General features: G+C 39.3%; 1 protein-coding gene across 2 annotated transcripts in view; it reads right to left on the bottom strand.

Annotated features, from left to right (window-relative positions):
• Window positions 1–13,226, bottom strand: part of LRP6 (LDL receptor related protein 6) — a 130,257-nt gene that overhangs the window by 53,341 nt on the left and 63,690 nt on the right. The window contains exons 4-5 of one of the 2 annotated variants that reach the window (XM_068401150.1): window positions 7,567–7,763; window positions 6,692–6,823 (exon numbers count right to left, since the gene is read on the bottom strand). In XM_068401150.1, coding sequence (XP_068257251.1) covers window positions 6,692–6,823; window positions 7,567–7,763 — 329 coding nt within the window. The remainder of the gene's footprint in view (window positions 1–6,691; window positions 6,824–7,566; window positions 7,764–13,226) is intronic. The other variant, XM_068401151.1, reaches the window with a different exon arrangement.

The raw sequence follows: 13,226 nt of genomic DNA, 5'->3' as shown, positions 1-13,226 counted from the left end.
AAAAGAAATCTCTAGTACTTTCTTTCTTACAAACTTCACGGTCATTTATCCAACTTACCTTTTAAACTATGAAAATCATATTAAAAATGTCAAACAGTAATACCTTTTTTGCATTATCTAGTAAAATTAAGGTTGAACAAATGCACTAACCTCAGATTTCTAAACAGAAAGCTATGTCTAGTCTACCATATACAGAAAAAGTGTAAGGCATAATTTAAAAATAATTTGTGTGCTCTAGCTGAAATTGACAGTCATTTTGAAGAACCAATGCCAGGTCCCCAGAAAGACTCAGTTGAGTACAACCAAGCCTTTGCTGAAACTCACCCTTAAAATTGACCAATTGACCTCCCCATTCTTCTCAAAGAAGACTCCTTTCAACAGCTTCAGCATCCTGCTTTCAGGTTGCAACACTGTTGTTCAGTCAAATAACTCACTGTGTCTACGCTTTAATTTAGCATCGGAAAATGACTGGCTTTCAGCTAACCCATGTTGCACTCTGGATCCTTGAGCTAAGAATTTCATGGTCTTTATCTGAGGGTTTGGCTAACATTCCAGCCCTCACTAAAACACCACCCCCACCCCTCCAATCAAGCAATAAAAAGTTTAAAGCTTACTTTAGAGCTATTACCCACCCATTTGCAAATTGACACCTCAGCTGCTTAGGTAGATCACCAGTCATTCTGTTCAGGAAAAAGAACTGAGTAGCAGAGAAGCATCTCACTGCAACTTAGGTTGAGGGAAAGATCACTCTGAATGCCTTCAGGCTTGTCCCGACAATAGCAAAACCAGCAAACACAAGAGCTGTGCACATTTATGGACTGATCCCATTACCACCTTGATAGCAGTCAAGAAAAAAAGGTGGTCTCAAAACTAAAACAATTTGTACTTGTTGCAAACACCAGCTGTAAAAGTTTACCTGGTTAGGCACTGATCACCACTCATTCAGAAGACTGCTCAAGGTACCTAAGGTTGCCCAGACATAACAGAATCAATTTTGTTCACTTCTGTTCCAAAGACTAGTTACAATGCAAAAGCTAAAATGTGACAGCAGGTTCTCCAGACTTCTTTGCTCTGCCCCTCCAAGAGAAAGCCTGCCTCTAATGATGAGCGTGACAGAGAACATCATGGGTATGGAATCATATTTCAAAAAAAAGAATGAAAAGGCAAGAAAAGACAATGCAGGCTGCACGCCGGTATAACTTCTTTTTTTCTTTTCAATTTATCTGCACTTACTGGGAGACTGGAATGAGCCACGAACACATAAAACACCTCAAACCTCAACTGTCTCAAACGCTTTCAAAAGGCGCATCAAGGCTGCAACCAGAGCTCAGACCTGGGGCAGTTTTTCCTCTAGACACCTCAGACTGCACATACAAAGATGAAGTGGCCCAGAGGCACACACAGGAGGCTCAGAGCAGAGATTACTGCCCACACTGTCTTCTAACTGCTGGCGATCTCTGCTGCACCCAACATAAGCATGCCTGTAGACACAAGTGCATCTTGAACACAGTGCTGGATTTGAAGGCACAGACCACCAGGTATGCCAAGGTGTGTGCTCATAGCCTTCAAACCACAGGTGCAAAGTTCCCATGCAAACACTTCAACGTAGAGTATGCATACGGCTGTCCCATATTTAAAGTCAGGTCCTTCTGCTTACCCCCCTTGCTGATCTCCCACACAAGCCTAAGTGATCTCAGCAACCCGTAACTTATTTTTAGAACTATTCAAATTGGGGACCAAGTTCAAGATTCTTTTTAGCAGTGCCTAAGTCATGGGGTATTCAGGATAGTTACCAATTTTTCTAAAATCAAGTCCCTTACTTAAGATGTCTAAATATGGACCTAAAAGCTTTACTCCAGACTCTTATTTTTGAAAGCTTTAGCCTACTTTTATTAAGCACTTTAAGAGCTGGGATTACAAGCTAATGGATGGTGCATTACATTAGTCCTGGAACTAATACTTTCCTCAAAAATTCACTATTAAAAATCGAAATAATTTAAATCTATGTGCTAGCTGAAGTTAAGGGAAAGGGGGAGAAAAGGGGAAACAGAGCAAGCATGCAGATACATGCAATGGCGTAGCTTTAAAGTCCAATGTCTAATGCCCCGCTAACCTTTACAATTAATTACATCTTTTCAATGATATACAAGCCTCAGTCATTTATAAGTTATTGAACTTAAAAACCATCAGTGGTTGCTGAGGCTAGTACAGCTACACAGACACACGCTCAGGAATTCATACATAAGTGCTAGATCTCGGACATACATTCTCTGTATCTGAGAAATCAAGATTATTAATACACCCTCAATAGAATTACCACACATCTGAGTAAAATATTTCTTTGTTAAATGTCTTTCCCCAGTTGTAAAGTTGCTATTGTCAGAGCACTCCTGATACTACAATACAAACAAGATCTTTTCATCTAGACAAGCTCAACCTTAAAACTCCAAAGGCAAAAGGATGTGTATCTGAAATTAATCACATATTTTTTCTTTCCTTCAAAAGAAATGAAAGAATTAGGGTGTTAAATTAACATATTGATCTGTGCAGTCAAATCAGGATTCTGACTATTCCCAGCAAAGCAAATTTCCAACTGGGCAGCCCTAAATTGCAAAAGGAAGCGCAAATTTCTGATTATTGACTTCAGGCCTACAAAGGAAATAGGATGTGAGCGTCCACAGGCAAAATACTCTTTTCCTGGAAGAGAACAGAATGGCCAAAGCAAAGCTTAAATGGAAGTCTGAAGCAGTGCTTTTTCTTCATGAGGAAACTCGCATCTCCTTGCTCAGCCGAAGTCACCACTGGTTTTCTCAGTAGAAACCACAGATCCGTATTGGCTGCAGCAAATGCGGGAAATAAGTAAAATTCACTATAAGCAAAGACAGAAGCTGAGCACATGGACAGAGAGATCTTCAAACACTAATAAAAATGTAACTCCAATGACAAACTCATAAGACAAACCTAAATCTTCTTATAAAAAACAACTATCAAACAGGTCATTTAAACGTAGAACTGCCAAACTCAGAACATCAGTGCCTATAATACTGAAAAAGAGAAATCCCAGTATGTCCTGCAGAAGCAGACAATAAATTACCAAGAATACGACGACAGTAGGTAAGAGCTCCCTGGCAGAAGTGCCCTGTGTGCTCTTTACTTCGGACGTTACTGACTGAGGAATAGCTGGCCATGAAAACTGCTTATTCGACCTCTTTTTTCTTTGAGGGACAGGGATTTACGAACTTTCACCTAGACAATGGGGGAGCTAAGAGCTTGCTACAAGCCTACATCTCAGTTAAATAACTGTTTTGTTTCATAAGAGGAACAGAAATTAAGACATGAACAACCAGCCAGTATTATCTGTTATTAGAAAAACACCTAATTTTATTTCAAGTCATCACCCTTTGTGAAACACTATGGAAAAGTGTTTCTAAATGGAGGATGTGGGGGGTATGATATTCATAGCTCTCACAAGAAATGATAAAACTCCTTTAAGGTGTGATAAAAAAGAAAACTAAAAAAATGGAGAAACTAACACTAGGAGAAAGGGGAGGGAGGAAAAGATTTCCTATAAACCAAGATTATTCAAAAATGCTAGGTTGTCATGGAAACTGCTCAGGTAGGGTCAGCCAGCCTCACCTTTGGCTGCAAGGATCATCTGTCAATGCCAAAGCACTGCAAACACCACAAACACACACTCAAAATTCACCCATCAAAATCTTCCCAGTCGAGGCTGGTGCTCTCATCAGCACAGCATCAAATGAAGATCTCTCCTCAAAGAGGCTCCTTTCAGTATGAAAAAACTCAGTTTAGGAACCAGTCTGATTTTAGTCTACTGCTAGAAGACAAAACAGTCTTAAAGAAGAGAAACTCTTAGCCTTGTTTTTCACCTTTCTTCACCTGTAAGTCATTCCCCCTCTGTCCTTTCCCAAAAGTCATATATATGTTCTAATTGCAAACAGAGATTTAATCACTCGGTGTTTCAGACTCTTGCGGCATAACAGATATATACTGAAACAATGCAAGGTAAAAATGTTCAGTTCTCAGGGTTCAGCTCTACTTTCACAGCAGAGCAGATACAGTAAACAGGCAAGCACAAAGAGAAAAAAAAAAACAACCCAAGAAACCACAACCAACCCCCCTCAACCCACACATCTGAAAAAGAGGAAATAAATTCACTTCCCAAGGGTCACTGAGCAGCCGAAGAAAGGAAGTCAACACACAAACACGTACGGATTTACATCTCAAAATCTGGTCTATGGCTCTGTTCGACCTCCGTGCTCTCCTCCCTTCCCTGAATCAATAATTGCAGCCTTCGCAACTACAAGAAGAAATTCCAGTGAATCTCTGCGTTGAAGAGATCTAGAAAGTTGTAGGTCACTCACAAAAGCCCTAAGCCTATCACCTGCGCTCTCTTCACTGAGAGGAGTGAAAAAACAGTCAAAAATATTTCATTGTTTCGGGGTAAGCTGAGCTCTAAATGATGAATCTGAAGCTTCCTCATGCCTCTCCCAGAAGTTAGCTCTGCACAGGATCGTCGAAGTTAAGCGAAACCAATAGATCTGATGCATAGTTTGAGTAGGTTGTTTCACTTAGGTTATGTGCTAACTCATTTCTAAGTCCAAGAAGCAGTGGTATGCAATACTCACTGAGCTAAATGAACAGAGGCTCAATTTTCTCTTCCTCCCCCCATGTTTTTGAATGATGCAATTGCAGAATGGTGGTTAAAAATGCGACATAATATTGACAAGCACAAGATAAATAAATGTTCTTGTACAAAGTTTTTTGCACACAGATGGACAACATGCTGTAGTAAATTGGTTAACAAAACTTCTGATAAAATGGGAGCTATATTTTGTGAGCCAAATATACTTTGTCTGACTGGGAACATACAATTTGGCTTCTCATGTGTTCAGGGAGTGGGAGAGAAGAGCAACAGCTATAAATTCCAAGACATAAGGAACGGCTGAAAAAGTGAACTGATGATTTTGAGTATCTTCTGAAAGTTCTTTTAATACGGTTTTTAGGGTTTTTTTTAAATACCATTCCTCTACTTGCCTTCAGTAATTTACTTTGATAAACTAGAAAGGTGCCATTCAGCACTTCAGCACAGGGCAGTTAACCTGTGTGGTAGGTTGCCTCCATGAGGACGTGGGGCTGAATCTGAGCAGGGAAGCAGCTGCTTCTGTGATACAATGTGCTTGGAACACAGCACACGGGGAGCAAAAAGATACAGCCCCTCTTGCCTGAAGTCCCTGGCCCTTTTCCTATCAGAGGTAAGTCAAAGGGAAGCAATATCTCTCTCCTGATCTCTCCAGGGCTCGTTCCAACTGTTGTCCTTAGTACTTCAGCCTCTGCTGCCTTACCTTTCTACCTGTGCTTGGCAAGTGACCAAACTTTGTGCAGCTCTGCTTTTGGAAATATGCCTGTATTGGGTAACAACTGCTTTAGCTATCTGCTGCCACAAAGGAGTTGATCTGTGCATATCAAGTATTTTTAAAAAAGCACGTGAATTTGTGTCACATTCTGATTAAACGTGACCAACCCAGAGCAGTATTAGAAATCTTGTTCCTTATACTGGCAGAAATGGAAGAAAAACATCTTGTGCATGTATTGGTAAGTTCTTAAAAACAATCCAGCAAGGCTAATTTGGGAGCTGCTTTTGAGTTTTTCACATAAAAGCAGCAATTTATTTTAACAAGATTCACACAGACACAAATAGCCACGCAAAAATAATCAACAGAGAGCATGAAATAGCATAAAATTAAAGAAAACACTGAAAGCAGCCGACAAGCCTAGAAGAATTTTTAAAATATAAAGTGACAATTTAATAAAAATTATTTCTGTATACATTTTATTTAGCCTATTTACAGTAAATCCTGCTGTATCTTTCTGTTTCTTCCTCCATTTACCTTTGTCATAGAGAGATGATCTGCATAAAAGATGGTTATTTATGAGCCAGCTAATTATCTCCCAGTGTTTATTTTGATCCTGTTAATGTACTACAGCAACCACAGCACAATGTCACAAGACCCATACTTACAAAATATAACAACTTAAAATCATATACATTAGCCCACAATGAGACACTTACTACAAGCAGTTTGGTGTGAGTGCTAGCAGCCCTAAGCCTCAATCACATCTTGGGTTTTAAGGCTGAAACACTTTCAACACCTCTAAAAACCATGCCATTCTTTTCAGTTCCTATATATAGATGTAGATGCCTAACTTTATGGATGTGAACTGAAAGAGATTCCAGGTGTATGTGTGTATAATAAATGGACACCAGATCTTAAAAACAATAATTGTTTTCATTGTCCAATGCTATTAGCCAAATACTAATTCATGAAAAACGTTAGAAACATTTTAGAGACAACAGAGGAGGTAGGTATCATTTTCTCTAAGAAAAGGGAACAACAGAGCCCCCCAAAAAACTTGCAGGGAATTAGTGACAGAGACAGAATTGCAACCCAAATTTTGGAACTGGAGGTAACCTGCTCTTCAGCCATGAGCCTCCTTCTTTTTTGAAAAGTAGAGGGCATTTTCCAATCACTTTTACCTGTACTGCAAAATCATGCATGATTTCACAATTTGCCACCCCGAATATACATTATATAATGAAGCTGGAAGAACACCTTTCCCTCCAAAAATTACTTTATGCTTAATCTAAAAGGATTTTTAAAACAAAGCCTACCATCTTTGCAGGTCTTTCCATTCTCAAGAAGTTTCACACCAGTGGGGCATGCACACTGATAAGAGGGCTTGGCAGGAGACATCAAACACAAGTGGGAGCAGCCACCATTATTAATTCCACATGGGTTTGTAGCTGTTAAACATAAATCACACAGATTAATGCTTCTGATAACAAATGACATCATCTCATGTGTTAAAACACATAAGGCATTTGAGTGGTAGAATCGGTGGCAGCAACATAGATTAAAGAAGGAAATGATAAACACAGAACAAGGAAAAATTAATTCCAAGTGTTGAGTAGTGGAGTATTTATGGTACCAAAATGCATGGATGTTGAACGTTTCCTTTCTTGAGGAAGTAGCACTTAGCTCTAAACAAGAGCCTAGTTTCAGCTCTGCCCTTCTCATTTTCACAAACTATTCAGCATGTCAGTGCTGAATGTATATTAGGTTGTATATATAAAAACAAAATGCAAGCACAGCAAATTAACACAATGGTTAAGACAGTGGTTATTACACAGAGCTAGTCTTACTTAATATCATCTGCCAAATTAACACTACTTTCCATTCAGGAACAACTACTAGGAAAAAATAAAAATACCATGTTGCCTAAAGTTATGGCACATGAAACAGAAAAAGGAATATGACAACAGTATAAATGTGGCAGGCAGAAAAAAAGCAATGGATGTTTTTTTGCACTTAAAAAAAACAATGTAGAGAATATCTGGATTCTCTTTGGGTCTTTTCTCAATCTCTGCATTGGAAAAATTGCATCATGATGCGAGTGAAGCCACCCACCGCCATACAGAAAGACTAATTAAGATTTTTGCAATTAAGTTCCAACTTGCAGTTAAAAAAAGAAAGCAAGACAGCTTACCATTTGGCTGCCTCTTTTGGCTGAAAGCATGGATATCCATGGGAGAGAAGATGTTGGAATGTATTTCACGCAGGTCCTCCCCGGAGTACTTGCTGCAGGCCAAGATCGAATGTGTGTTCCAGTCAGTCCAGTACAACGTGTCCCCAAACAGCGTCAAAGCAAAAGGATGTGGAAGGGAGCCTTTAACCACTGCTTGCCTAATAAGAGTGCAGGGAAGAAAATGAATGCTCAAACACAATTCATGCTACAGTTTTGCTTGAACATAGCCTTTGTGAAAAGAAGTTTTACAGTGCAAATACTGTTGACCAAAACTTTGCATTTCTTTATGGGAAACAAATATAGCGCACCAGGTTGGGGAATGATATGGGGGAACAACACAGGAGTCCTATTTCCAGGCTGCCTACTGATGCTGAGATGGCCAAGAGATGCCAAGTGAAATCCTTACTTGGGTCTGTGGCTATTTTTTAGCACCCTTTTAACACTCAATACCTGTGGGGCCCATGTGCAACTGGGGAGAATTCGAGCTGATTTTATGCAAGTCTGACTGCTACCTGCTGATTTATGATCCCCATCACTTTCAGCCTTAGCAGATTTCAAACCGAGATAGCATTTGGTCAATTATCAGCCCATCCATCTCTTCCAGTTTCACTCTTCTGAACCATCAGAAAAATACTCGAATGGCAAATAATTTCACTGTCAAGAAACTCCTACTTTCATGATTCATTATTATGATAATTATTAAGCTATTGTTTTTATTATAAGCAGTGCCATTAAACAGAGTTCTACTGATCTTCTGCCATGGTAATGGTATCAATTCTGAGCAAACTGGGTCACTGCCTGTCTGCAGGTTCATAAACAAAATTAAAGAGTATACCCATATATTTTATGTATATACACAAACACATGCTCATTAGCCATCACAAAAATGCAGCACAAACATTACTGAAGACAGTTTTTCCAGGTTCTTGTGATGTAGAAACTAATTATCCGTACCCCAGTTCCTCAGAACTGGAATTAAGTAGCTCAATTCTCATGGTTATTTTATTCAGAATCATAGAAAAACTTAGAGTGGAGAGGACCCTGGAAGTCATCTAGACCAACGCCCTGCTCAAAGCAGGGCCACACAAGTATCATTTACACAAGTGCTTCCTCCCACCTCCTTTCTTCTTAACTGCGTGGGTGCACATGTGTTCCCACATACGCAAGCTCCCACTGAGCAGTGGAGACCACCGTCCCTCTCCTGGACTGAAAGCATAAGGGATTGACGCACAGCTCTACTACGCCTTCAAGTATAGGGTACACCATGAACACCAGCCTCCCAATTTTCTTCTTGCAGGGAAGAGAGTCATTATTTGTATATTTACTGAGGAAACACCCCCACACTGTATGCACCACTTTTGTAAAGAAGTCGGTAACTTAAGTGGTTTAGTAGAGGACAAAAATACTCTTATTTTCCAAATATTTTGTGTTAAAATATAACAGAAGAGTATACTAAAGCAAGAAACTTGAAGGTGTCTTCTGCCAATGATTCTGAGTACAAAGACTGCAGTCATTACTGCTCTTTCACCTTTGCTTCTGCCAAAAGATGCATTATCTTTAAAGCTTCTATTTTTTTCTGCTCCTGAGAAAAACACATACATTCCCTTACTTGTCACTCTAGTGTTCCAATTCTACACTAAACAAAATAGTCTATATCTTGATATTTTGCACTCGAAAGTAGGACATATTATCTTTTCTTTCTTATCTCTGTCTGGAGTCAGGTATATATTTGCTTCTAATTAAAGGCACCAACTAAGCATCTTACAAAAGACTATTGTAATATAATTTACAGCTGAAACCTACCAGCCAAACAGTGAAGCCAGAATGAGGCAACAGCTCCTGTACCAAGAATAAAGGCATTCTAACTCTGTAAATGTTTTTACCAACCCCACCCCCAAACGCCTTCAGATTTGAATAATTTTAGTTTATAGCAGGCTTGGAGACTATCTAAGCCTTTATGAGAAATTTATGACATTTGTCATATGGGACAGAAGCCATTAAAATCCAAAGCTCTCACTATGACCAAACCTGCACCAAAGACAGTATTCCCATGCACAAGGGAAGCCACATTTTTCTGAAGCACTCTGACTATCTTGCAACACACTTTAAAAAAAAAATAATCAGAGGATTTTTAAATGCCATTAGTACCCACCATTCTTGGTGGGAATAAATCTTTGAGTACAATAGACACTGTTAGATGTGACCAACTTTCAGACAACCATCTATTCATGTGACAATGCATAAGGTGAACTGTGACCCTTATTTAAACGAGCCCTTATCTGGGGAGATACAGGAGCACTTCGTTTGACTGCATCTTCAGCCACAGCCTTGAAGTGATTACCCTTAAACTTGTATAATTTTTCTCGGCAGATATAAGGTACTGTCACATGAAAATGGCTTTGGGCTCAAATACAACAGCATGTATTTCTCGCATCTCATTAAGATGAGTATTACCAGTAACACGTACTCCATATCCCTTGTTCCCAGCAAGCCGTTACAAGGCGGTAGCTCACTTCCAATCAGCAAAACCAGCAGGGCTTTTTTCCCCTCTGAACATACTCCACAGGCTGCACTGGCAGCCTTGCTGAACGGCAGCCACACAATGTGTATAAGCATGGAAGCAGTGGCCGAGTTGTGCCAAAAGGAGCTTCCTGAGCCTAACAAGGAAGGAGGGAAAAGGGCTGGAGAGCCAAGGTACTAAAAAACAGGAAAAGGAAGGGGAGAGGGAGCAAGAAATGTCCTTCTGATGATGGCTGCCGTGAAGCAGTTATGTTTTAATGTGACCTGCATTAGGAACTGCAGAGCTCTGGTTTTGGCAGGTGAGGAGTCCCGACTTCTGCCTTGACCGATTATTTATGAAACACACCTGGGTGAATGAAGGGGACCAGAATGTCACCTGTAGCACTCAACTACAGCACACAGTTGACAGGAGCAGGCACTTCCCACCTACAGGGTGTTTCACAAGCACCCATGCAGGGTTGGGGAGCAGCCAGGTGTCCACGTTTCTGGCCTCACCAATAAAGCCACTGACCTGGGTACCAGGTACGACGCTGCAGGTGTAACTGGACTGACACAACCTGACAGCTCTTTGGTGGCAACTACCTTCAGCCTCTATGTTATCAGCCCAGGCTTGATTAGAACAAGTGATAAGACAGCAAAAAGCACTACATCCTATTGTCCTTCACTAAGCTCCTCAGTTCCTTCAGACTGCTGCACTTGTATCATTAGTCTCGTTAAAAAGAGACACCAGAGATGATGAGAAAGTAAGATATGAGGATAAGAAGTAATGCTATTCGTTCAGGAGACATCTCTGGGGCTTTGGCAACATGCAAATTGGCTACATATTAGAAGGCGCTAAGCATACACTAACTTTAATAATCTTCCCTGCTCTAGGCATATAATCACATAAATTTGCCTTAAAAATCTTGATGGCAATTGACATTTAAAATGTCACCATCTCTATTCTGTTTAGTTGGCTGGGAAGGAAACGCAGAAGGGGACAGCAGAGAAGGAAGGTGGGAAGAGAAAAAGAGAAAACAAGCAGGTTCCACCAAAATTAAATTCCATCTGTGCTGTGTATCACGATTTCCTAAATACAACTATTTATAGTATCATCATGGTAATCAGAGATGCAACTACAATAAAAACTTGTTATAGTAAAGAGTTTTCTACTGCCTGAATAAAACGTAGATCCTATTTAAATACATCCACCTTTGTTCTATTCTTACTCTGTTAGAGGCCTGTGAGATACTTTGTGAAGATAAAGAAAAAGGAAACAAATAATAAACAAGTTAAAGCAGGTATTACAAAAGGGGCTACTGAACTCTGAAATGGAATACATACATCAAAATTCACAGACATTCTATCCAGTTTTATACTAACAACGGCAAAAAAGCTCCTGCTTCAGGATAATATGTGTTTTAGACAAAGACTAATTGAAATAAAAATTAACAGTAAACCAAAAAAGATCAACTTTAAATTCATATCCTTTATCACAACCAGGATTTCCTCATTCTGCCTTTATTTCTTTCAACTAATACTAGCATTCAAATCCAAAGCTAGATTATAGCTATGAAATTTAAGAATACTTCACACCAAAAGAAAGCCACCAAAATCAAGGTAATATGAATTTAAAATATTATCAGAATTGGTTTTTTTTTACCCTTGAATTTTAACAGAGAATGTTTTATGTCCAAGCATAATAGCATTTCTCCATAAAAATAAACAAGCAAACACTTTCCATTAACCAAATTCTTTCTACTCTGTCTGCGTTACAGTTCTCTAATTTCAAAAACTGATCAGAAAATCTGCAGAAATCCTGGGGTACTTTAGACATCCTGGCCTGTACGTCTCTAAACCATTGACATTCCAGTTTCACAGTAGCAAAACTCCTTTCAGGTGACCTCTAAGGCTGCCTTGTGCTCAATCTCCAGGCAGGGTGTAAGAACTTTCACTTTTATGTTTCAATCCATTTCTCCAGTGTCCCCCTGGAGGATCCTGTACCTATTACCATCTCCTAGGCTTTCAGAAAGGGAAGGATAAAAAAATCTACTGTTGTATCAGTCTTTACAATTTCATTCAAACACAACTGTGGAGACTGGGAAAAAGTGAAGATAATCCATCTTAATACTTCATACTTAATACTATGGCAACATTTATCTTGGCATCCAATGACAATACAATATTAAGAGCTGGAAATTTGTACCAACTGGAGGTAAAGCTTTCTGATTAAGCCCATATATGGTTGAAAAAGTCTTTAAGGGATGTTCATATGTGCGTTTACTGAATTTTAATTTCTTTTCCTTCTTATGCTATACCAGATCAATTTTCAGTTAAAGATACCTGGGGACTACATTCCTATCAAGTCTTTTCTTTTTCCTCTTGGTATAAGAAGAACAAAACAGAAAGTTATTATGCTGCAATTAATATCACATCTTCCTTTATGAAGGACTGAAAATATAAAGACCCATCTTCTGGACCTTGCTTTTAGTGCTCATCACGTTAATGAAAGCCTATAACAGACAGGCTTGCATGAAGCAAATTATAATATTTTACACAAAATGTTTCTCTGCATCTACAGATTGCTTAATACCTGAGCATTCAGGAAATCAGAAGAATTACACAGCTTCGACTTGTGCCTACTGGAAATATTAGCAAGTGGCTGAAGCACTTACAGCACAAATCCCGCACACCATCAGATGAAGCAGGATGAAAGACCAACAGACAACCGTATAACACCACACCACACCAAAGATGCCACAAGGAGGATAGGGAGCTCTGGTTGCCTCAGAAGCTTACAAGGTTTCCTCTCCAGCCAACCTAAGAAAAACAATTGCAAAGCAAACTTGGAAAACTAAGTTGGGACTTTTACCATGAATGCTTGTTCAAATATTCCTATCACAATACAAGCCTGGTTCTAATTACCTGAGAAACTAAACAGGAAACATGACTTGTGGGATATAATACTGTTTTTTTAAAACCAAAATATTTTCTCTTTTGCCACTTCTTTAAGCCACAATTACCATGTGTTTCCAGAAAGTATATGTAACAAATAACAGGTCTAGCAATGACATTTCAAATCCCACCTCCAATAAAAGTCTGAAAAAATCAGTCAGAAGTAA

Source organism: Nyctibius grandis, chromosome 5, assembly GCF_013368605.1.
Source record: "Nyctibius grandis isolate bNycGra1 chromosome 5, bNycGra1.pri, whole genome shotgun sequence".
In the NCBI taxonomy this organism is placed as follows: domain Eukaryota; kingdom Metazoa; phylum Chordata; class Aves; order Nyctibiiformes; family Nyctibiidae; genus Nyctibius; species Nyctibius grandis.
This window is presented reverse-complemented; position numbering and strand designations above follow the sequence as displayed.